The sequence below is a fragment of the Triplophysa dalaica genome, chromosome 23 (assembly GCF_015846415.1).
Source record: "Triplophysa dalaica isolate WHDGS20190420 chromosome 23, ASM1584641v1, whole genome shotgun sequence".
NCBI classification, from domain to species: Eukaryota; Metazoa; Chordata; class Actinopteri; order Cypriniformes; family Nemacheilidae; genus Triplophysa; species Triplophysa dalaica.
Window position 1 is genome coordinate 19,418,406 of NC_079564.1, and position 24,425 is coordinate 19,442,830.

Below are 24,425 nucleotides of genomic sequence, written 5' to 3' on the forward strand. Positions count from 1 at the left end.
CAGCAGCCACAAACAACACTCCTCCCTTTGTAATGTTGATAAGCCTATTCAGGGCCGGCTCAGCCTCTGTTGGTGCCCTAGGCAAGATTTTAGATTGCCCCCTACTATACAAAATAAATAAGTACATATTAAAAAGTAAATTTCCTGATCTTTTTATTTGAGTAAAAATTCATATTTATTTTCATATAACATGAATTGAGATGAACATAAATAGGAAGTAAATAATAAAACAACTAATATTTGCAATAAAAATGTTTCTAATTACGTACTCATTTTTAAAAAAAAATGATAATAATACTGTAGTTGAACATAATAATAATAATAATAATAATAATAATAATATTCTTATTATTTAGATAAAGGTCAATGAGAAAGTAACATTTTTAAAGCTCTGCGCAAATGCTAGGGACACAAATAAAAGCTTCTTGTATTGTTTTGTATTTTCTGAAATAAATGGCATGACCAAGTCACAGTGCCAGTAAACACTTTCTCGTCTAGCGGCCCTCTGGTCATTTCGCGCCCTATGAAACTGCCTATGCCACGGGCCGGCACTGAGTCTATTTATTTGACTGTCCTGACTTTGTATGCACATACAGATAGTAGTGTTGTTTTATTTGCATTTACAGTAGGATTGTGTCTTTGTCCCTGTTGTCTGTCAGAAAAGGCCGTAAATCACCAGAGTTTCAAGCCCATTGATGCTGTTTGTGTTTTGTGTTCAGAATCTGGCAGACAAATATGCGTCAGTCACTGGATTTGCGGTGGATGTTGTGCGATCAGTTCTGGAGGTTATTCAGTCAGAGGCTGTGATGAAAGGTGAAGGAAATAAAGAGTTCAGAGAGACGTCTGTGGCCACGCTGGAGCTTCACCTGCCTAAAGAAACTCAGGTATCAGACGACATCTAGCAAAACAAAGACAGGATCCTATTCATTCTTTCAAAACCATAATAAGATGTTCTTATTATGATTAATGAACAAAAGTTTATTATTCTGAAAGAAAAGAATCTATGTTTTTGTAAATCTAAATGATTCCACCTCTGAAGAAAAAACATTCTGTATCACCAGATGTCTCCAGTACCTGTTTAATATTTTAATCTGAAGTAAAACAGATGTTCTTGTTGTCATCTCTTGTATTACTGCCGTCATGAGGTCACATAACAACATTTACTGAAGCAGTAACAGGACAGGACACCTGGTCACATGTTTGAAATGATTATTGCAACATTCACTTGTGTATGTGAACTGGGTTCTCTTCTGATATTTGTGTATTTGTAAAGACGAGGAAAGCTCTTTTCAGAAGCAGACTGGACATCACGGCCCACGAGCTGAAGAAAGAGTAAGTGTGAATGTGTTTTATATTAAACCTGAATGTGATTTCTGATGGGATGGAATGTTCACATGATGTGTTCTTCCTGAAGGATCAGTAAAATGTACGGATTTCAGCACTTCAATCTCATTCTGAAGGGAAAAACATTGGCCCCTGGTACAGTATTAGTGTTCTCTATTGATGACCTCAGTATTTTAAGAGATACTTTAGAGTTTAGTATCTGTATATTATTAAACAGATCTGTCACTTGCAGACGTGCAGTATATGAAAGTGACATAACATGTGACGTTGTTGTTTCTTGAAGAGAAGAGTCTTTGCGAGCAGAACGTGAAGAACAACAGTAAGATCATGGTGCTGAACGTGTCGTCTGAAGACGAGAGGAATGAGATGCTGGAGGGAGAGAAAGAGAAACGCTCTGAAGATGAAGGAGTGCAGAGGACTCAGAAAGGCTTTCAGATTCTGTCAGAAAGAGGTGACCTAGCGTGTGATTTCCTTCAGGCTCTGAGATGTTGATCTGTTTTGTGAGATCCATGATGTGTATTCTCTTCAGACGGTAGTGAAGATCCGGCCACCACTCCGTTCCTGGAGATCACTGATCAGAAAGGCAATCCGCTCCAGATTCCTGACACTGAGAGAAAGGTCATTGACTTCTAACCGTGTCAATCTTTATACCATCATTCATCACATGTGTCAATAAATACATCTGATGTGTGTGTGTGTGTGTGTGTGTGTGTCAGGCTCTGATCATGGCTATGGGTTTTCATGAGAAAGGACGAGCGCTGATGAAGAAGAAAAAGAACAGTTCTGCTCTGTGTTACCTGCTGAGGGCGGATGAAGAGTTTCAGTACGACATCATCACACAAACTCACACACATCACAGTCAATCTCTGTCTGTCGGTCTCTCGTGATCTCTGTCCATGTGTGTTTGTGTTGCAGTAAGTGTGACTCAGCGATTCTCAACACGGTGGATAATTTTGCGGTTCTTCAGTTGGATATCGTGTGGTGTTTTCAGTTGCTGAATGAACTCTCTTGTCTGGAAGACGCCAAACAGAGACTTCAGAACGCAGAAACATGTTTTCAGAGGTGTTACGGAGTTCAGCAGAGCAGACTGCAGCAGATCAAGGTCTGAAACACACACACAGCATCATTACAAGGGAGTATTTTGTGGCCCACGCTTTTTAATATTTATATTAACAACATTACTTTTGAAGTAGGTGATTGTTATGTACATCTATATGCTAACGATACAATCATTTACACTTTTAGCTCCTCCCTGACCATTGCATTATCTGTTTTACAGGCTAGTTTTACTCGCACTCAACACGCTAATCTTCATTTGGTTTTAAACACAAATAAACTAAACGTTTGGTCTTTATCTCTCTCTTGCTGAGCATATGCCTAAAATTTCAACATTGGATGGCACCATTTTTGATTATGGTGATATAGTTTATAGGTCTGCTTCACAAACATGATGTTATTTATCATGCTGCAATGCGTTTTGTGACTGGAGCTTCATTTAACACTCACCATTGTCACCTTGTATTTAACACTGAATTGGTCTTCTCTTCATTCTCGTACACAAATTCACTGGTTTTTGTTTATCTATAAAACTCTTATTGGGAAAACTCCATCTTATTTAGTCACTTCTTACTATACATAATCCAAGTTGTGATTTGCGCTGCAGTGGTATTATCAGATATACCTAAAGCCTGTTCTTCCTTTGGTCGTCACTCATTGCAGTTCACTGCAGCATACCTTAAACCTCAGTTCATTTGTTTCGTTTGCACTTTTTAAAAGCTTTAATTTTGTCATTTGTTCAGGATCATTGTGCTTGTTTTTAGTTAATCGACTGTAAGTTTTTGACTTTGTTTATGATTGTGTTATTTGTGTCTTGTTTCCTATTGCACTGTACCTTCTCTCTATGCTGCCTCTTGGTCAGGTCGTCATTGTAAATGAAATCTGGTTCTCAAATGACTGACCTGGTTAAATAACGGTATCTACATGTGTTTGTGTGCTGAATGATGATGTGTGTGTGTGTGTGTGTCAGGGTCACACCGGAGGAGAGGACGTGCTGTTTTTGAGGTTATATCTTCTTCAGAGTTCTCTAGCATATCACACCGGAGATGAGAACAGAGCATCTCACCTACTGAACAAAGTAAGAACACAACATTTCATCTGAATCACACATCACAAACACACAACATGCTACATCCTTACACAACATCAACATTTAGATTTAAATAACAGTTATCAGATAATCAAGCGTCTTTTAAAGGTGCAGATTTGTAACAATTTTGCAGTAAAATATCCAAAAGCCACTAGGCTAGTGTTATATATTTTGTACTTACAATATCTCAAATGTTTCCAACTACTTCTAAATTGTGAGAAAATCTCTATTGTAAACAGTAACACGGGGCTGTGCAGTCGCCTGTCAATGACGTCATATCTGCGCTCCCCTTTGTTACGGCCTTCACTGACTTAGAAACCGCATGACAACAGTGTCGTGGACAAATGCAGAAGTGGTGTCTAGCGTCTAGCAAAGCACTAGCTTGTTTCCAGCAGTCACTTATTTATGGGCCACACTCCCTCACAAGCTACGCCATTGTTGTTGTTGTTTTGATCGTGCGCCAGGTTTTACAAACGGCACCTTTAATGTCTGTGTTCTAGGGGACATTAGGATCTACTTTACTCATATGGCAAATGTTTTATTAAGGGAGAAGATCACATTACTGTTTTTTTCTCAAATATTTATTTACACATGTAGTAATTTATTTGTGCATTTAAATGTATTCATTTAGCAGACATCTTTTTGTTTGTTTGTTTTTAATGTTGTTGTATTTTGCTATGGTGGCGATGTTTGACATTGAGTGGATGTTTGCACAGGTTCAGGATCTGTACGGTAAGCTGTGTTTAGATCCAGACCAGCTGAATCAGCTGATGAGTTTGGGATTTTCTGATCAGGAAGCTCGACTTGGTTTAAGAGCGTGTCGAGGGAACATCAACAAGGCCGCACTGCACCTCACAGAGAGAAGACAGGTCTCTCATTACACATCACACAGCCTGAGATCATGTCATCATCCTCATGTCAAAGCTTTCCTTCTTCTCAAGAACACAGCACAAGATATTTTGAGGAATGTTGATCATTAACCACACTGAACCCCATTGACTTCCATTGTATGAACAGAAAATCCCTGTTGACATTTTTCAAAATATCTTTTTTGTGTTCTGCTGAAGAAAGACTCGCATACAGATTTGAGAGACATGAGAGAGATTAAATGAGGAGAGTGTTGACGTATGCATCTGTCTGTCAGGAGAAAGAGGAGAGGAAGGAGAGAGAGCGTGAGAAGAGGAGACGTCGTCTGCGGGACATCAACACACTGGTTGAGTTTGGTTACAGTAAGAGAGACGCCACTAAAGCTCTTCATCACGCTAAAGGAGACGTAGACAAAGCTTACGGGGTAAAACTCAACAACACAACGCCCCCGGCAGTGTCCCTATAGCAGAGATGTGTTGTTTTATAAATGTGAAATCTATACGACACACACGTCACCTGTAATGTCTTTACTGTCCAGATTCTGTTAGATAGAGCTGAGGATCAGACCGCACACACACAGGATTGGGTGAGACCTCGAGAGGAATCAAAAGTCTCAACAGCTCTGGTGTTTGTGAATTCATCTGACGCCGTGTGTGTGGTTGTGTGTTTTAGACAGGAGCTTCTGATTCATGTCTGACGGGTGATGAGGTGATGTCTCAATCTCCACCTTCATCAGAAGAGCCCAGCACCTCCTCAGACCCCCGTGAGCATCTGCACCCATCACACTTCTCATATTCTCACTGAAGGCTCTGTGTGTCTGAAATCAAGACGTTTATGTCCGTGTTCTTGTCCAGCATCAGCGTCAAGTCCCCTGGAGGAGGAGCTGGTCAACGAGGTTTTAGGAGACATTCCCAGACATGAAGAAGATTATCTGGATCTGAGTCTGGATGAGGAGCAGGAACTCATGGCACAACTCCGATCTTACCTGGAGAAATGACCCACCCCAGCGTACAGAGAATAAACCTTCTTTAAAGCTCCTTATATTGATGGCTGTTATGCAGTATTTATTAACACTGAATGGCCAAAAAAAATGGGATGATCTTACATTTATATAATAATGTTACCAAGGAAATGTTGTGTGAAGTTCTTCCTTGTAACAGCTACTGTAATAGAAATAATGTTATGTTTATTTTCTGTTTTTTTCGCGCCGTGATTCATTTCTCACGCATGTCTTTTGAAGAACATGGTGTTAAATGTTTTTGGTTTCACATCAGATCAGCTTTCACGCAGTGATTCGCTTTATTTAAAAACAATATGTTGTTGTTTTACTTTGTTCAAATCGTTATGTTCAAGTTGATAACTGAAATCCAAAGGGAATTTGCAATAAAGATTTTTGAAGGCGTCTTTGTGTGATCGTGTGATTTTCGAAGCGATATCTCGCTTTTATTTTGCAGTTATTATTATATAATAATATCTCTTTGTTGACATCAGATTCAGGATGTAAGAAGCTTTCATTCATGTTGATCTGTATGTTATAATATCAGCTGGTAATACTGTGACAGTGAAGCATTGTTCTGTATTTCCAGCAGAATGTGAAGTGTAAGGCCGCTGAGATTGAATTAGTGAAGGACACGGATGCTGATGTGTGATAAAATAGTTGAGGTTCAGTTTGTTGTGTTTATTTGACATTGTCAGAGAAAGTAGAGACATAGAAGGTGGAGGGTTAGAAGTAGTTGACCACCCTGCGGATGGACTGAATGTTGGGGGTCTGCGCCTGCCATTCATTATGACTGCAGTAGTTTCCTCTCTCCACGATGTACATACGACCTCTGAAGTTTGGCTCTTCATACATCACCCAGCTGAAAAAAACATGATTTCATCTCATATGATTATACACAGTTTGAACGAGATGAGGATGTTTTGGATCTGCTCAAATATAATTCATCAAACAGCAGAACTACTAAACGTGATCACGATTCTTTTCATCTCAAATGTCAGAAATCAGTTTCAGTCGATTCAATCCAGTCATCTTTCCATTCAGATTGTTTTGACTCATGTCATGTATGGAGGCATGAATTAGCTCCGAAACATTTTATAAAACCCAGTTCAACCACACAGTGGTGTTCAAATATAAAACACCAACCTTTTTCTGTGCATATATGTACTGTACACTCCTCACACGCGTGATAAATGTGTGACATGAACTTACGCTCCGTCACCAAAGACTCTGAGGGAGTTGACACAGTTGGTGTTGAAGCCGCGGCTCTGGAGGAACGGACAGTCATCGCACAGCTGCATACACTGACCGCTGTAGTTACAGCCCTCAAAGATCTCCATCCTGTAGTGCTCACCGTGCTACAAACATCAATCCCAGAATGCATTGTGATGAGCTCAGTTAAAACTGTATGATGATTACAAATATACGGATGATTCATCCCATTCTGAAAATACTGATCAAATGATGCTCAACCAAAGCTATTATTGAGATCATATCACTTTAACATGAATGAAAGATTTTAAAGTGCACTTCTAAGAGAGTTGTTATAAAATGATCAAGTTTACAGAAACGTTGTAGAAACTCACTACTGCACATCACTCATTAAGTGTGAAGGCATCACAACCTTTGACTGAACGCTTCTTGATTTGAGAACCAAACCTGCTCATCACTGTGAAGAAACCTTGATATTAATAAAGTGTGTGAAAAACTTGTTTCTAACTTCTCACACACGATAACACACTTCAATGGTCTGAAATGATGTGTTTCTCACCATCCTGATGGGTTTACAGGAGCCCATGTGATCATTATGGGTGTTCCAGCGCTGGAATTCTGGGTATTCTCCACGCTCCAGAATGTACTGCTGACCTTTAAAGTCCGGATGATCGTAGCAGATCCAAGCACCGCTCTCCACACGGATGGAGTTCACCCGGTTCATAAAACCACGATCCTGGAAGTTATCACAGTCTCCAAAAACCTCCAGCCTCTGTCCGGTGAAGCACTGGCCTTCATAAAACACGATCTGAAAAATAACAAACACACAAACACACACAATGGGCTTTAGGCTCTCAGGAACATAGGCCGTGCATTATGTGTTTAAAATAGACAGTCAAGTCTAACTTGATAAAGTGATACAAGCAAAAACTGTCAAGTGCTTACATGGTTTGAGAATTATGACAAAGCTTCGAAAAACATCACTCTTGTCAAACTCTTGAAGAATAAACTAAATCTTTAGGCCCAATTAAATGAATGAAGGTGAGTTGTTTTTATTTTCAGGCCTTTTATTAAAACATTAGGACCCGGTTTCACAGACCAGCCTTAAAACTAGTCCCAGACTAAAATGAATGTGTGACTTCTCATAACTCAATATAACTTGACCCGAAATATCTTAAAATATATCAGTATCATTGTTTTGTCTCAAGATGCTCACCAGTAAAGGTTTCTTCTAAAGCATTTTTATAAAAGCAACATAAATATCTTTCAACTAAGGCATGGTCTTGACTTAAGCTAGAACGTGTCTATGAAACAGGGCCTATAAGGTTCTGCTCTACAGTATCAACTCATGACCAATCAGATTCTTACCTTTCCAGAATACTGTGACATTTTCTACTGGATTGTGTCCAAACCGACCCACAGGTGTGAATGAGTAACAGTGAAAAATTTGGACCCCTCAATATATACGAGCAGCTGTGAGCGACGAGATCTCGTGAGATCAACCCAACAAAAGAATGACAATAGAAGGTTTAAAGCTTCTGCTTATCAGACACTTTCTGTTCTGACGGTCACTGCTGATGTCGAGCTTCACCTCACAGCTCAATAGATTTTGCTTTGCTCGACTTTGTGAGGCCGCTTTGCAAAAGCAACGCTTCTGTTTCAGTCACGGGAAAGAAATGATTCAATCGCTCGTTTTTTTTTCTTAAACACCAAACGATTTCTTGATTTCTGAACTTAATGAGCTCTGTGATATCAAGAACTGGACATCAAAAGATTTCTCCTCTGGGAGGATTGTAAGAATGGTTTAGTGTGAAATTATCACCATCAAACTATTGTAGACTTGAAGAGTGAAGTTAAGAAACTATTAACTCTCAGAAAACTGAGTAAATGTTAAAGCTGTCAAAATGAATAATTAAATTAATTAAATAAATGTAATTATATGTGTACATTCGAGACAATTTATGGATAATGTTGGTTTTAAATAAAAATAATAATTTGTGCAACTAAAAAAATCTGTAAAATGATTTTATAAAAGTTAATATAGCCGTGATATGAACGAAGCCCACAGAATTCTTTTTGAGTGTAGTTACAGCATAGCATCACCCTGACAACCACACAAGTGACCATAGCAACAGCTGTTTGATTCCCCCTTCATTCATGAACACCATCAGTTCTGAATCAAATCTCCCCATCATGACCGAAACGACACTAGGTTTCTTCATTAAATGAAACAGCTTGACTCTCCTCCTGTTTTAATATCACTACTCTCTTCTGTAAAGCCGATTCACAAAAATACTAAATTGTGAAAATCACAAAAAAATACAATTGAATTGAACCAAGTCTGACTTTTGACATTTGAATCTGAATTGATGACATTAAACTAATAATGATAACTGTGAACTCTAATGTTCCACAATGTGTTCTCAGTAAAGTTGCTTAGCAACAAGTCAAAACTGTGAACAATGCTATAAATAAACTTCAATTGAACCGGTCACCTGATATGACTGATGTCAAAGTCATTTCTGCTAAATGCCTAAATGTAAATTTCAGTAATAATTATAGGGAGTCACACTTAAACTCTTTGTATGATTTGTAAGAGACACGAGTAGAAGCAAAAGAATGTGTTTAACCTAAAACACCACCTGGATGAGTTCTACTAGATTTGTCTTCATAAGATTAATTCAAGAACAGAAAATTGACGTTTTATCCTGTAAACACACTCAACAAACTGCTCATTCAATCTTTGAAACATTTTTAACCAGAGACTTGAACACACTTTTAAAGAAAATCATGACAACAGACCAGAGATGTAGTGAAACAAAATGCTGCGTTTAATGATTTTACAATCAAAAAAGTTCAACAACATTCACTCCTGAACGCTGTGACTTCTTTGGATATAATTACCTTTTAAGAAACACGATATACAAATTTGTCAGGGTTTGAGACAGCGAGGAAGATGAGAGGTAGAAAAGAGGTGAGTGGAGACATAAGGCTGATGATGAAGAAAGGATGAGGCAGAAAGCAGACGTGTGTTATTGTCACTGAATGATTTTCTCCCAAAATAATAAAATTGAAAGAAAAAGAAATGACGCAACTAAAAAAATTAAAATGAATGTGATTAAGGTATAAAAAAAGGTTTAAAAGAAAAAGCTGAACTCTGATGGAGAAAAACAGGCAATTAGCCACTTCAAGTAGAGGGATTTCCCAGTGTCCAGTGCTGTGGTGGGCCGCGGGCGGGGGGAGAGAGAGAAAGAAAGGGGTGCGGTGGGCTCTGTAAACAGACTTTTCTAGCAAACATCTCATAGTGTCTTTAACCCTGTTCAAATTCTGTAATTCCAAAGCTAAGCCTTTTCTTCACCATAAAATAGACCAAAGAAAACAAATCACAGCTGCTCCATTAACCCCAAACACCAGAAAACAAACAAACAAACATGCTTGCTAGAAAAGTTTGTGCTGGTTCTCCGGTGGGTGGGCAGACTGTGGGAGAGGGGCGGGGCCATGTCAGGAAGGGCGGGGTTATCTACATCACAACGCAAGACGTTCGACCCTGTGGAGCTCCGCCGTCCATCTTCTCGGCCTCCAGGATTATCCTCTTAAACACTTCCACAGCGGTCTGAAAACACACCAAACACGGATGAGTGAAACGCTTTCATTTATCACACAATCTCAACACAGACCGGCTGAAAACAATATGACGGCTAATGAGACAGCTTTTGGTTTTACTTGTATAACTTAAATGTTTTGTTTACAGTCAATATGTTTCATGAACAGCTGCTTTGTCACAATGAAAATGGGAAAAAGTGCAAAATAAATTAAGTCTAGAATGATTCCAGATCTCACAATAAAAGCTGTCGTGTCGAGAGGAATTTGAACTCCGAGATGGAAAGAGAAGCTGTAATATGGGATGTGTTGTGGTAAACTAGAGTCTGTTCATGTTTTCAGTCTACAGGGCAAACTGATGCGTTGTTTTATCTCTGTATATTCAGGTGTTAAATGGTGAATTAGAGGCTGTAGACCAGGGGTGTCCAAAGTCAGTCCTGGAGGGCCGGTGTCCTGCTTCAACCCTAATCAAACACACCTGAACATCTAATCAAGGTCTCACAAAAAATATTAACTTACTTTAGTAAATTGAAGTAAACGTGATAGTAAAGTTATAAAAAATATGTACCTATAAATATTGTTTTACTTGCTTAGAAAATGGTACTTAAATGCATGTAGACCTAAAACCAGACAGGAAAAAAGAAATACGGACTACCAGTCTAAGGATAGTGATGTAAAGTAAATATGTTGAACAACATTATGATGCTGAGTGCTGTTAGTGATATGCTAAGGAACACACACGTTTTGTTATGTGGTACTTTCTGTTTGCTCTTTTTTTGTTTTGCATTTGTAAACTGCAGTTCTAAAGCTCAGCTGTAATAAAGAAACTTAAAATGTTTAACATCTTTTCACATCATGTGTTTTTGAAACAAATTATAGAGCGTAGTATTGATAACCGGATTGATAAGTATCAGTCTCGATAAGCGGTATCCATATCAGTATTGATATCAATAAAATCTTAACGGTACCCATCCATATTTATTACAGAGGTGGAGCTACATTACACTTTAATAAACAAGGACCTGATCAATCACCCAGAAAAACCAAGAACATGTAATGAAGTCAATTCATGTTGCTTTTATCTACAACTCAAAAACTTTAAACATTTCTGGAATATTACAGGATGTTTTCAAATATAAATCTATAACGAACTGTTATGAATGTCTTTATATCTGATAAACATTAAGACAGAAAACATCTCGTCACCTGGTTCTCTTTCGCAGAGGACTCCATGAACGCTGCATTCCATGAATCTGCCACCGCTTTACCCTCTTCACAACTGATCACACTGAGAGAGAGAGAGAGAGAGTCAGACATTAAAACTAGAAACATTTACGAGATCTCCCAAACATACACGGTAACACGCTGTAAAATGATGAAAGTATTTGTGTAACTCAGTTATTGACTTTATATTCTATTTCTTTCAGTGCTAAAACATCCGTTCCAGAGAGATGAACTGATAGCTGATGCTAATCAAACACACACAAACACATGCACTCATGAGAGATGTGTGGTCCGCTGGTTCCCAGTCTGAAGAGTTCAAAGGTTTGCAGTGGGATGGAAGTTTAAGGGGTTGTGGGAGATTTTGATCAACACGGAAAATTAATTCTGACAACCAATGACATCACATGACCCACAAAAGTTTACTGCCATTTAATTTTCCTTCAATGGCAAAAGACCCATTACTAGATCATTCAAAACAAAGGCAATCATTAAAGACTCTAAACCTTCATAAGTGTGTTAGTCTTGTGGTTTAATCTAAATGACTGACATTCTTCTTCTCACAAGTATTGCGAGGACACATCACTTGACATATTCATTACTGATGTCACCTACCGTTCCATGTGAAGATCTTTCTTATTGCCCACCAGCATTATGGGAACTCTGTGAGAAAACACAAGAAGAGTCTGAGTAACAAAAATCATCTGAAGATGAATAGAGATCTTCATCTTTATCTGAGTAGTGTTGCACCAGCCATTCCTAAATTCTTGAATGAGAGCGTTAAGTCCATACTAGAGGCTTAGTAACTACTAGCTAGCTTGAAACAGACTCTGCATGTCATTTTTTGCATCATTTGCTCTTAAGCCAGAACGTAGTTAGTGGTTCATAAGCTCTCTGTAAAGTAACGTGTAGTCGCCTAATATGACGTTTACCTTCAATATTCCATGAGAAAAAGTTGTGTTGAAGTGAATGTTCTCACTGTAAACTTATTTTACCTCACATCATAACACTAAAATAATTCAATTCAATTTATTTATATAGCACTTGTCACAATGTGCACTGTTCCACAGCAGCTTTACAGGAGCAAATAAGAAGAACACGGAAAGGTAGAACACAGCACAGTGCATAGTGTTTATAGACCAAACAAGATCATTCTAATAAATAAATGAATAAATGCAGTCTCCCAGTGAGCAAGCCAACACTGCCCTGCTGTAGTGCTAAAAGAAGTTAATAAAGTTAAAAAAAATGCTGATTCTAAATCATAATAAAAGACATGTAATACTGCAAAAGAAAAGTAAAGCACAGAGAGCAAAAAAATCAAGTTTAGCAAAGTAAAAATTCAGCAGCAATAATTTTGCAACACTTTGCATCTCTCCTTTAAATCCGCGTTTCAGCCAATCGCTTCCTTGCGATACTGTTTTCTCTTTGCTCTTCACTTTTCTTTGTGACACACATACTCCGTAAGGGAAGGCCGGTTCAGGTCGCTTGTACACGCCCCAATCTCTTGTCTCCTCCCCCACGTCACATGTTCCCTTCCCCACGGGACACAAAGCCAGGCACAAAGAAAAGTGAAGAGCAGAGAGGAAACGGTGCGTAAGGGAGCGATTGGCTGAAACGGGGATTTGTGTAAATTACTAGTGTAAGTTAGGCATAGCTAGTGCAACAGGTGAAGAATGATAGTCAAACACAGAACACAACACTTACTGTACTTTCCCAACCATATCCAACAGCTTCTCATGGATAACTTTTATTACTTCAAAACTGAAAGAAAGACACAGACATTAGGAACATTCAGTCATTTGTATCTCCACACATATTTGTTTTCCGCTATTTGCTTGTGAATAATTGTACCTTTTATTTGATGTGACTGAATACACCAGAATGTAACCGTTGATGTCTATAGAGTAAGTCTGTGGGAAGATGGAGTACTCGTCCTGGAGACACACAAACACATATCAAACACTTTCTGCTCAATGTTGACACAGATCAGCTACACGAAAGAAAAGGAAACAACAGAAGATATATGATGTGTGAAGGTGTCCTCACCTGACCGGCTGTGTCCACCAGCTGCAGTGAATACTCCTGTCCATTCACTGTGATCATCTTAGTGAACGCTGATGAGAAACACACACAGTGAGAACACGCTAACACCATCCCTCAGCATCCTTCAAACACACGTGAATTTATGGGAGTTTCTCATGAACTTCAGAGCTGAAGGTTTCCGTCTACATGCTAGAAATAAAATTCATTAGCATCTGAACACGTTACAGCAAAACTTCTGTGGATTCAAGACAGGTGTCATACATGGATATAAAAATAATAAAATAGTGTGAAAATAGAGCAACACACAAACTGAAATGCGTTTCTTGATTTTTCAACCTAAAAATCAACAGACAGGATTATTTTCTTCATGTCACTGTTGACTGTTTGCTCTATGTGGCATGAGTTTAAAACACACTCTACACACACCAAACACACATCATCTGAGAAATGTGTGAGATTACACCGGGTGAGACAACACTAACTGTCCACAATGATGTACAAACAAACACATCCTGGTGATGTAAAACATCTGTGACTACAGACGGGTATGATATAATATCCTGACTGGAATAATAAAATGAAGTTAACAATAACAGAGGAAAAGACTGTGGAAAAGGGTTTACTCCACAAGACAACGGGGTCAGATGGGATGAAGGGAAAGGTGCAGAGAGAATGTGCGACACATCTGAAGCCAGAGATAACACAGATTGTAATGTCGTATCTCAGGCCCAGAAAGAGTCTTCGGCGTGCTCACATGGTAAAGTGACGACACATGCATAACCTCTATTGTTTGTGCGTCTTAAGACGATTTTCTACCCTTCTTGGGATACACATTAAATAACGTGACTATACCCGTAATGATCAGAGAGCAGACGTCTGCGTGTCTCTAATGTCTTTCATTCATGCACTGTACAACACAACATACTGAAACACACTGAGCTTCAACATCACACTGCCAGCAGTCCTGACACACACACACACACACACACACACACACACATCATGTCTCTGGTTATATGAGTGTCAGGAGGATCACTTACTGTTTTCAATGGTGGGATCATAAGAGTCCACAAACTGACCTTCCACAAACTGTATAGTCAAAGAGGATTTCCCTGAAACACAAACACAACAAACATCAATCACACAACACAGATTTATTTTCCTTGGTTTTAATGTGTGCGTGAAAGAGAGAGAGAGAGAGAGAGAGACTAGATCATAAGGTTTTTACAGTGTATAACTCAGATGTAGTTCTGAACAGATCTCGACTCTTACACTGATGTTAGAAACACTTGGCGTACTGCTTCCATTCAACACAACATTAGTAAAAACACACACAAGTATGAGATGTGTGTGTGTGGGCAGATTTGCCCTGCAGTCTGTTGCTATAACAACGGTTATTTCCTCTCCAGCCAGCATCTCATTCACAGTAATGAGCGTCAGGAGCGGAGATGATCAGAGATCTCTCATTCACAAACCTCACACTGTCTGACTGTCACATGACATCACAGCGAGAACATCATCAATCTACACATTTAGATCTACTAGAAATAACATCTGAATCATCATCTCCAGGTCTTAAGAGAAACACAATGTGTAATGGACACGGATCAGATGTCCAGTATCTTTCTCATCTGATCTATAAATAGAAAGTGAAACAGGAGGAGAGACGTCAGGAACAAACACACAGTTCCCATCAGCCCCATGAACAGACCATGACCTTCAGACCTTCAGTGAGTGACCAATGAGGTACTCACACACACTAAAAGCCCTGAGACACATGGACATGACAATCATCTTCACTTGAACTAAACAATCTGTTATTCTCAAGAAGTCAACGTTGTCGTATTTGGATCTAAAAAAGCAAAGATTGAACACTGGACACTTAAAGACAACACGAGACCAACTGAACATCATCACTGAACTCACTCAACTCTCTTTGACTTGAAATGCTTTGATTTGTTGAGCTTTTATAATCCAAACAACAACATAAACTCAACAACATCACACATCATCGTGTGACATCACTCATGCCATTGGTTGTGTAGTGTGTAGGAAAGAAACAAATACAATAAAACCTTATATAAGTTCAGTGAGTTCTGAAGATTACAAACATGTCAAAGAATGACCAAACATGTATTGTGTGCAGAGGTGAAGAATAGAAAGCAGGAGTTTGTGCCACTATATTTACTGAGTGTAAACAGATGTGTGTTACGTGTCGCAGTGTTTTATTTATTATTAACTCTTATCCTTTGCTGATATAATACACAGAACAGACTCTTCGTGTGGTTTCCACCTCTGTGTTTAAAGGAAGAGTTCACATACAAATGAAAACCCAGACAATCATCAAACTTCAATTCTGTTCAAAACTGAACACTGCGTTCTCTACTAAACACAGAGATATCAAACATACCTTTACATTGTTTCTGTATGATTTATCTTCTATACATTCAGCTTCATATTTGCTCCATTATTACTTTACTATCCCAAGTGTAAATAAACATTAAAGCTATAATTCATCTCATTATTTATCACCTCTACATGTACATGATCAGATTATTTTAGATTTCATCTCTAAATGCACTGAAACTGAGCGAGTCAAGAGAATAAAACATCAGACAAACGCATCAATAACACTTGTGCTCTCATGACACATTAATCTTGATGTTTTCTGACTAATGTACACGTCATTCATGAACACACAACGACTTTACTGTACAGATGTGTGTTAAACACATTACTAAACCTGAAGACACAAACACGTTTTACAACAATAACAGACCGCAACGCTGCAACTACACATCGAGTTATTATGAGACTACAGCATTGAGGCCTGCGCGCGTTCACACTGACTGAAGCGCGTCACCGTGCGCGCACACACAGCAATAACACTTAGATTCAATGTAAATGCGTCTAAGATGTATTTGACGAGAAGATGTACGTAATTCGTGCGCAGTTTAACGTTTAAAGATCGTGCTTACACCCGCGTGCGCTAGCGGGGATGCGGTGCGCGCACGGGGTGACTTTCAGCTCACGCACCCGCGCTCGAGCACCACGAGTGAGAAGAACATAACATGCCGATTTCACCGATGTGTACGCGCTGCGTGCTGAACGTCACGTTACTTACCGACGGATCTGTATCCCAGGACGGCGATCTTTCGCGATTTCGGCTGCGGCATGTTTATTTCGGCCCTACCGCATCAATATCGACATGTGAGAGGGTCTTTGCTCCCGGGACGCGCGAAATCACATTGACTTGATCCCGTTCAGCGGTTCTGCGTCTCGAAGATCAAAGAAATAAAAGTGATAAATTCGTTCGTGCGAATGACGCTATTTATTTGTGTAAATTACCGAGAAACTAAGAAACGCGACTCTGCGTCACTCCCTACCGCAAGGCTGTGTTAATTGTGCAAGAACGAACAAGCGGGATTGGTTGAACTCGCCCTGAAAGGCGGGACTGACCGTGATGCCATTGGATGAGGGTTCTCTTCGTCCCTATAAGAGCGAACGTGATTGGGCGATCGAGGCGTCGCGATGACGCCTAAGGTCAAATAACAAACGCAAAGGAAATACGTCATATCATTTACTTCCGCATTTGACATCAGTGGTGACAACAAACATTGCGCTGTGAAACAGATTAGGGTTTAGATGAGACATGTCATGTTAAATAACCTTTGGATCATTCTTAATGTATACACAGGTCTATCCACTATGTTTCAATTTAAAATGGTTTTTAAAGGCGATGTTCGTTAGTCTGTTTCCTCACAGTATGAACATCAACCTATAGACCCTCAAACACGCAGAGGAGGTGGAGGAACGACCCAGATTGATCATCTTTGCTGCCCCCTGGAAGACTTTACTAAAAACTTTATTAAATCTATACGCATTTAAAGCAAAAACGTTCAGGAGATTCATGTTATAGTTTAACTGATGGGTCATATATGCAGTCAAGTGTGTGCCTGGAATACAGTTTCTTGAGTAACGAAGAGTATTATAATTAATGAAATTTCAGTCAATGTTTGCTTAGATCGAAAAAAAAAAAGATCTTGAATTAAGGTTTTCTAAATTAACGATTATTTTTCTTACCTCATTGGCAGATTTGTTTTGATTGCTTTTGAAGTGTAAATTCACTGAAATTTCATTTTCTTTCCTAAAACTTAGATTTATTTTCTTGGGTCCGTTTGCTCATCCAGAAAATGCATCGCTGAATTCACTTTTTAAGCTTTAACATATTTTCATAATATTTTAGTAAAATATTTGGTGTTAATAATGACTGTTTATATGTATATTTCAAATGTACATATTAACACATTCTTATACTCACCGATCAATCTAATTTTTTATACTGTTATTCTGACAGAAATGATAACATTAATTCATGTGTGCTTGAGATACAGTAGATGCTTATAAACATTCAGACATCTTTATATATGATTCAGTATCATTATCAAACCTTTTCATTGTAAATACATTAATGGTACAAAAACTGTGTTTTGATACTAATAATTCATTTATATCTTTATATATATATATATATATATATATATATATATATACACGGCAATAAATGCAAACTTTCCTACTCTGTATTTTCGTCTTGATTTCCAGTACAAATGTCAAAAAATTCTTGATTCAAGATGCCTTTTCTTGATGAGGAAAATAAGTCTTGTTTTATTAAAAAAATATGAAATTTCAGTAAATATTTTCTGAGAACATGCAAAAAAATCTGACAATGGGGTAAGAACAACAATCTTGAATAAAGGTTGACCTTTTTTCTTACCGCATTGGCAGATTTTTTTTGCTTATTTTAAATTCATTTAAACTTTTTTGGTTCTAAAAACAAAACTTATTTTCTTGGACCATTTTGTTAATCAAGAAAATACATCTTGATTTAATAATTTTTAGACATTCGTACTGGAAAACAAGACAAAAATACTAAGAAAATCATTTTTTGTGGTGTAAAATAACTGTTGGATTTTCAGTATTGTGAGAATTATGATAGAAACAAAATTACAGTTGATATATTTTCAGATGTCATGACAGTGAGAGTGTGTTATCTCAAAAGTGCATTTCCCATTTTAAAAGGGCCTTTTACTTTTTATCAGGTATTGTCTGAAATTGTAAATCACTGCATCAGTTGAAGTCAACTCCATTTAGCTTTATTCAAGAACATTAATTTTAATGCTCTACGGTCGTCATTTCTATATTGAAAATCAATATGATGATGTTTTCTGTAACATACATGAACTTTATGTACAGATCATGTCTTTAAAAATGATTCTGAGCTCACTCACCTTTAACCAGCTGGTGAACCAGATCAGATCAGATTAGAGATGATACTTTATCAGGGCCGGTGTGGTGCTTATCCCCCATCAAAATCAATGAGGGGAGTCGTAATCTGACAGGGACTCACAATTCGGCACACCGGAGCAGGGATCCTCTCTCTCGGCATCACTCTTTACAGCGAGCGGCAGGAAGAAGCTGCACATTTAATTCACCATATGACAGCTGACTCTTTTATGGTTTTTACTGAATTGTTCGGTGATGTTGCGTTATAAATCAGAACTGATAATAGAAACTGAAAATATGTCAATGAGAACTGCTTTATTGTTCTAAATATAATCTATGAGTTAGGATATCCTCCCAGTTGTTGTAAATCTCAAAAGGTCATCGTTTTTATGTATGTATTTGTTAGTGTTCCCCTTCCAATTATGAATTCTCTAATGATATGATGATCAGGTCTAACACTCCCATTTACCAATATTTAGCCTTTTATTATTGTAAAATCCACAGTGCTTTTATATAAATTGCAAAATGTATTAATGTCGTTTTAAGACACACCAATATCATGATGTTGTAATATAGAGGCTAAAGAAGTATACTTATAATATTCGTTAATGCCGTTAAACACATTACTCGCTTACGAACGTGAGTCGCGTGGTGCTTGTTACAAAAATAAAGTTGAACAAATGGACAAATTACTCTTAAAGTATATAATCATTTATAAAGACTGCACGTTTATTCTTGGAAAAAATGAAGATGTTCACAAGAAAATATTTGAGAATTGCACTTAAGAATATTCTTAAGAACTTCCTATAATTTATCTCAAGAAATTTCATATATATATATATATATATATACAGTATATGTAAGGTGTGTTCGTGTGTGAACAGAACTGAATTGGTAGAGGTGTGTGCTTGAATATGACGGTGAGTTACAGTATGCAGGGAAATCACAATCATGTGGTGTAATCATGAATGATGGAGGATCATGTGTACAGGTGGTGATATTGTCCTTCAGGTTGTGATCATAGTTTGTAACTTGTCAATGTAATCATGTATAAAATAGAGGTGTTTCCTACATGATGTACCCTAAAGGCTAGCATTTAAAACTTTATTGTGTGTGTTTGTGTGTCTACAAGACACTTGTGCCCAGGGGCCTCTGAATTCTTAACCCGGGCCCAACACAGCATGAACATGTACAGAAGAATATGTGCTCACAGGTTATCTGAACACAGCTCATGACAAGACATCACAGAGCACATCTGAGAATTGAATATGAGCTTCCACAAAATGTTTTTCTCCATTACTGACACGGCACAAAGGACACGTGAACGGCAGGTGAGCAGATATAGATATGTATTTATAGGTTTTGAGTTTTTTTTTCATACCAGATAAATTAAAAGTTAACAACACAATCTGGTCATTATTTTTTTTCGAGTCCTTATGATAATAATGACCAAATTAAAACATGATTGTCACTCAGTGTGCTTCACAAAACCATCAATGAATAAATTATCTGGTGAGCTTCAACTATTTACAATATAAACAAAATGATCACAAATACAAGCTTTGGATCTTTTGACGGGACGTTTTAGCGTGTGTATCATTTCAGCAGTTTCTCCATTACTCGACACAAACACAACGAAAGCTTTAATATCTGCACTGGTAATGCCACAACGGGATTAAACTGTACATGCCAACAATTCATAAACAGACGTACAAAAGCAAAATAAACGTGATAATAAACATAAACAGAAAATAAACATCCACGTGACGTTGCATTCCACACAGAAATGAAGTGACAGACATCATCCGATGAGTATAAAAAGCCGGTAAAGATAAAAGACATCAGTCTCTCGCTGCAGGGGAAGAGTCGAGTGCGGGTGACGTCAGAGTTCATTTGTCACATCCCAGAAATACAGAATCCAAACTGTTGGAAAACGTCCAGTCTGAAACATTCTTGAGTTGTAGTGTTTGGGGGGCTATGGAAAGGAATTGAGGGGGGCAGCTTCTGCTCAATTTACCCAGAATTCAAGTATTCCAGCGCAACTTCATAACAAAACTTGTATTGATCCTGCAGATGAAAAAACAACCAGAAGGTGTCACTACAGTCTGCAAACATCTGCTGAAATATATGAATGACATTCCACATACAAAAGAAATCATAAATAAATGAATGAATACAAATATTTATTTTCTGATGTACGGACCACACAACTATTTCCTATCATGTAACGTAAAGTGTCTTATAAAATATAGATTTGATGTAAAAAGCTTTCTCAAAATCACTACTGGTTTTATTATTTCAAGTCTTTAAGAATGGTCTGAAAACACCGTCAGCACCTCACCCATCACTTCTGACTTCTACTGTATCTCTTTTCTACTCTTTCAAGAAATAAACCTTCTCTCTGTATACTGTAGTGGACTATACTGTATGAGACCAGTTTTACTGCACTTATGCTTTTTGTTGTTCAAAATGCTTCCATTGTTTTCCTCATCTGTAAGTCGCTTTGTGTAAAAGCATCTGCTAAATGACTAAATGTATATGTAAAATTAAAAAAGATCCCTATAATATTTCTGTCAATAAACTGATGAAATAATGAAGGTTTAAATGATGAGTTGTCAATGCTGTTTATTGAGCCAGACGATGAGAGGTTTGATCTGTGCTGCTGATACTCACCAGTAGGTCCACCATGTTGGGTTTGTTGTTTCTCAGAGTCTTTACAGCATGAAACACGTCGACTGAATGCTGCTGTCTCAACATCTCACACACGATGCTGATGGCACAGAAGGCCCCGCTGCGTCCGCCTCCGTTACTACACACACAGAAACACACACACATGGTTTATTATTATCTCCGTGGGGAAACGTCCATGGGCGTAATGCTTTTTATACAGTACAAACTGAACATTATATACCCTAAACCTAAAGATCATAGAAAACTTTCTGCATTCTTAGATTTTCTAAAAATATAATTCTATACGATTCAGCGGTTTTTTGCACACAACTGTAGTTGCCCTCTGTGAACACCAGGTGGTGCTGTGTCATCGTTCATGAGCTCAAACACACAGTCATTCAGCACAAGAGCTCATGGGACATTTGGGGCATTTGGGACTCAAACTCATTTACTTTGTTCACGCTTTACAAACAATCTTGACATTTCAGTAAGACTTTAACATTAGATTGAAGATGTTCATGAATATTCAACATAACCTAACAAAACTGAGTTCATATTTATCCCTACTTTACTACAAATAATGTTTTAACAATAGATATTGTCTACATGAACATTCGTTTATAAGAGCTTTTCGTTGTGAACATTTTTAAAATTATTCAAGATAAATAATGGTAACTGTTGTTAAACCCTGGTAACAACAAATTAACCATAGTTGTACTTTAGTAACCAGTATAATCACTTTATTTGTAATAGTTATTCAAATGGGAATCAAAAATCACCAACACACAAAGTCGAGGGTTATTGCACTTATACTGCAGTAAAGCCGTGGATTATTTTCATAAATGTATGTGAAGTAGTTGCGTTTCTTACAGGCAGTGTACTACGGTACGTCCCTCTCCACCATCATACTCCTCCTGCCATTTATCCACCTGTCTGATGAGTTTAAGGAATGAGCGTTTGGAGACGGGTGTGTCGCGGTACATAGGCCAACCCAAAAACTGGAACTGCTGTACCATCCGATACCCGTCCTGAGGCTGAACACAAGAACAGCGTCACAGCTCATATTCAGCACATCCTCACAGTCTTGTGTGTGTGTGTGTGTTCACTCTCACCCGTGCAGCGTTGTAGATGCGGAATATTCTGCTGATGATATCCTCCTCCAGATCAGCGGACACAAACTCCACCTGAATGGGGCCGTGACGATGAACTCCGTTCTCAGGCCAGTACTGAGGACACAGCTGCATGAACCAAAACAACATTTCATGTCATTTAATACAGAACATCTGAAGCTCTGCTGCATTTAAACACAAATTATGTCTTAAAACTAAATATCTCCATAATGCGACAACAAATACATTTTGGGGCAAGTGAATATGCTTTGTGATACTGATCATGTCAACTGTGTCTGAACTGATTGTATACTGAAGACAATCAAAAGTGACCCTGGACAACAAACCAGTCGTATGAGATTTGAGATTTTTACATCATCTGAAAGCTGAACAAATAAATAATCTTTCTATTGATGTATGAGTTGTTAGAATAGTACAATATGTGTCTGAGATACAACCGTTTAAAAATCAGGAATATGAGGCTGCAAAAAAAACAAAATATTGAGAAAATTGCCTTTAAATTTGTTCATCGGGGTCACTGTGACAGGACATCCACTTACAAAAATAAAGTTTTATATATTTAAGGTAGGAAATTTACTAAATATGTTTATGGAACATGATCTTTACTTCATATCCTAATGATTTTTCACACAAAAGAAAAATCTATAATTTTGACCCACACAATGTATTTTTATCTTTTACTAAAAATGTTCCCGTGCTGCTTAACACTGGTTTTGTGATCCAGGGTCACAAATGAGAATTCATAATATGAATAAATGGACAAATATCTGCAGGTGATTTCTGTCATCTGAATGTGTGAGTGACGCATGACTGCAGTAGTGTGTGTGTGTGTATGTAGTGTTTCTGCTCTTTGATCTTGTGCATCCCCTTACATACACCATCATTTACCTGCTGCTTCTAGATACATTGTGTGTGTGTGTGTGTGTGACCTGAGCAGGATCCACGTCGTTCAGCATGACTATGGACGTGCAGTGGTAATCCAGCACCAGTCTCCAGAAGTCTTTGACGGTGTTGGGCAGTGGATGTTGGGTCACGATGAATGCAGACGGCTGCTTGTAGCTCTGTGACATCATGATGAAGAGAACAAGAATCTTATTTTCCATCTGAGTCTCTCTGCTCGTCTGACTCTGAGATTTTAACGCTGTTTGTTTGTTTACGCACACATTCCATGTGGTATTATGAGCACTTAGTGTAATGAAAACAAATGTGCTGTCAGATATTTCACAAACAAACAGTGAAGTGCATTACTGGATTCGTGTTGTTCGTTGGCTGTTATGAATTGCTTTTAGCCGTTTGCTTGACAACAGAATGAATCAATTCCATCTGTTTTTGAATCATTTTCAATGAGCACGTAATCGTGCGGCGAGTGATTCACATCCATCAAAACTCAGTGCAGATTATTATAAATAAAGCACCACACACGTGTGAGATCTCATGATGTCTCGCTCACAGCTGATCTTACATCTGAAGATCAGTTAACATCACTGACAGTTATATTGATGATTGATTATAATAAGAGTAATATGTTTTGTTTGGTCAAACTAAAATACTGAGTCACACATACGTCCATGAGCGCAGCGTTGATGTAATTACTGCTCTCTCCATCGATGGTGATGAGGAAGGGAAGACAGCGGTCCGGAGGCAGGACGTCCATGCAGCGGTTCTTCTCGTGGTTACGCGGCAACAGAGCGATGCTACTGTCCTCCACTCGTAATGTGGGTGTCACCATATTCAACGTCTGTCACACGCCACAAACACATGAATGAGTGAATTCAGGCTGACACACACACACACACGCACACACGTACATACACTTGTGAACACACACATGTACACCAACACAGTCACGCACACACACACTCACACACTTGTGCACACACACTCATGCACACTCATGCACACGCACACA

General features: G+C 38.2%; 4 protein-coding genes across 21 annotated transcripts in view; 1 reads left to right on the forward strand and 3 right to left on the reverse strand.

Annotated features, from left to right (window-relative positions):
- Window positions 1-5,759, forward strand: part of nub1 (negative regulator of ubiquitin-like proteins 1) — a 13,493-nt gene extending 7,734 nt beyond the window's left edge. For all 3 annotated transcript variants that reach the window (XM_056738602.1, XM_056738603.1, XM_056738600.1), the window contains 13 exons: window positions 720-884; window positions 1,274-1,332; window positions 1,415-1,479; window positions 1,628-1,795; window positions 1,874-1,962; window positions 2,061-2,167; window positions 2,260-2,446; window positions 3,371-3,478; window positions 4,207-4,359; window positions 4,635-4,781; window positions 4,896-4,943; window positions 5,030-5,120; window positions 5,212-5,759. In XM_056738602.1, coding sequence (XP_056594580.1) covers window positions 720-884; window positions 1,274-1,332; window positions 1,415-1,479; window positions 1,628-1,795; window positions 1,874-1,962; window positions 2,061-2,167; window positions 2,260-2,446; window positions 3,371-3,478; window positions 4,207-4,359; window positions 4,635-4,781; window positions 4,896-4,943; window positions 5,030-5,120; window positions 5,212-5,354 — 1,530 coding nt within the window. In that variant the 3' untranslated portion in view covers window positions 5,355-5,759. The remainder of the gene's footprint in view (window positions 1-719; window positions 885-1,273; window positions 1,333-1,414; window positions 1,480-1,627; window positions 1,796-1,873; window positions 1,963-2,060; window positions 2,168-2,259; window positions 2,447-3,370; window positions 3,479-4,206; window positions 4,360-4,634; window positions 4,782-4,895; window positions 4,944-5,029; window positions 5,121-5,211) is intronic.
- A 321-nt stretch (window positions 5,760-6,080) lies between these two features.
- Window positions 6,081-7,955, reverse strand: crygn2 (crystallin, gamma N2). Its single transcript, XM_056738617.1, has 4 exons — window positions 7,935-7,955; window positions 7,126-7,374; window positions 6,567-6,712; window positions 6,081-6,216 (listed from the first exon to the last, which is right to left on the reverse strand). The coding sequence occupies exons 1-4, from the start codon at window positions 7,953-7,955 to the stop codon at window positions 6,081-6,083; spliced, it is 552 nt and encodes a 183-aa protein (XP_056594595.1).
- Window positions 7,956-9,374: 1,419 nt separating this feature from the next.
- Window positions 9,375-16,847, reverse strand: rheb (Ras homolog, mTORC1 binding). The gene is made up of 8 exons (XM_056738616.1): window positions 16,555-16,847; window positions 14,471-14,542; window positions 13,434-13,501; window positions 13,239-13,321; window positions 13,092-13,148; window positions 12,003-12,050; window positions 11,373-11,454; window positions 9,375-10,179 (listed from the first exon to the last, which is right to left on the reverse strand). Exons 1-8 carry the CDS (start codon window positions 16,604-16,606, stop codon window positions 10,087-10,089), a joined length of 555 nt encoding a protein of 184 aa, XP_056594594.1. The 5' UTR covers window positions 16,607-16,847; the 3' UTR covers window positions 9,375-10,086.
- Window positions 16,848-19,419: 2,572 nt separating this feature from the next.
- The window catches only part of ptprma (protein tyrosine phosphatase receptor type Ma), a 176,272-nt gene continuing 171,266 nt past the window's right edge, over window positions 19,420-24,425 (reverse strand). For all 16 annotated transcript variants that reach the window (XM_056738552.1, XM_056738554.1, XM_056738558.1 and 13 more), the window contains 6 exons: window positions 24,081-24,254; window positions 23,446-23,577; window positions 22,499-22,624; window positions 22,257-22,420; window positions 21,390-21,525; window positions 19,420-20,783 (listed from right to left, as the gene is read on the reverse strand). In XM_056738552.1, the coding sequence (XP_056594530.1) occupies window positions 20,730-20,783; window positions 21,390-21,525; window positions 22,257-22,420; window positions 22,499-22,624; window positions 23,446-23,577; window positions 24,081-24,254 (786 nt within the window). In that variant the 3' untranslated portion in view covers window positions 19,420-20,729. The remainder of the gene's footprint in view (window positions 20,784-21,389; window positions 21,526-22,256; window positions 22,421-22,498; window positions 22,625-23,445; window positions 23,578-24,080; window positions 24,255-24,425) is intronic.

What these genes read in the sequence shown, in the direction of transcription:
- crygn2 (XM_056738617.1), bottom strand. Translation starts at nt 7,955, where the DNA reads ATGTCACAGTATTCTGGAAAG. An exon ending in TGTCACAGTATTCTGGAAAG is followed by an intron (nt 7,375 to 7,934) that starts GTAAGAATCTGA and finishes GTTATTTTTCAG; the next exon opens with ATCGTGTTTTATGAAGGCCA. An exon ending in AGAGTCTTTGGTGACGGAGC is followed by an intron (nt 6,217 to 6,566) that starts GTAAGTTCATGT and finishes TGTTTTTTTCAG; the next exon opens with CTGGGTGATGTATGAAGAGC.
- rheb (XM_056738616.1), bottom strand. Translation starts at nt 16,606, where the DNA reads ATGCCGCAGCCGAAATCGCGAAAGATCGCCGTCCTGGGATACAGATCC. An exon ending in TCAGTCACATCAAATAAAAG is followed by an intron (nt 13,149 to 13,238) that starts GTACAATTATTC and finishes TCTTTCTTTCAG; the next exon opens with TTTTGAAGTAATAAAAGTTA. An exon ending in GATATGGTTGGGAAAGTACA is followed by an intron (nt 12,051 to 13,091) that starts GTAAGTGTTGTG and finishes GTTTTCTCACAG; the next exon opens with AGTTCCCATAATGCTGGTGG.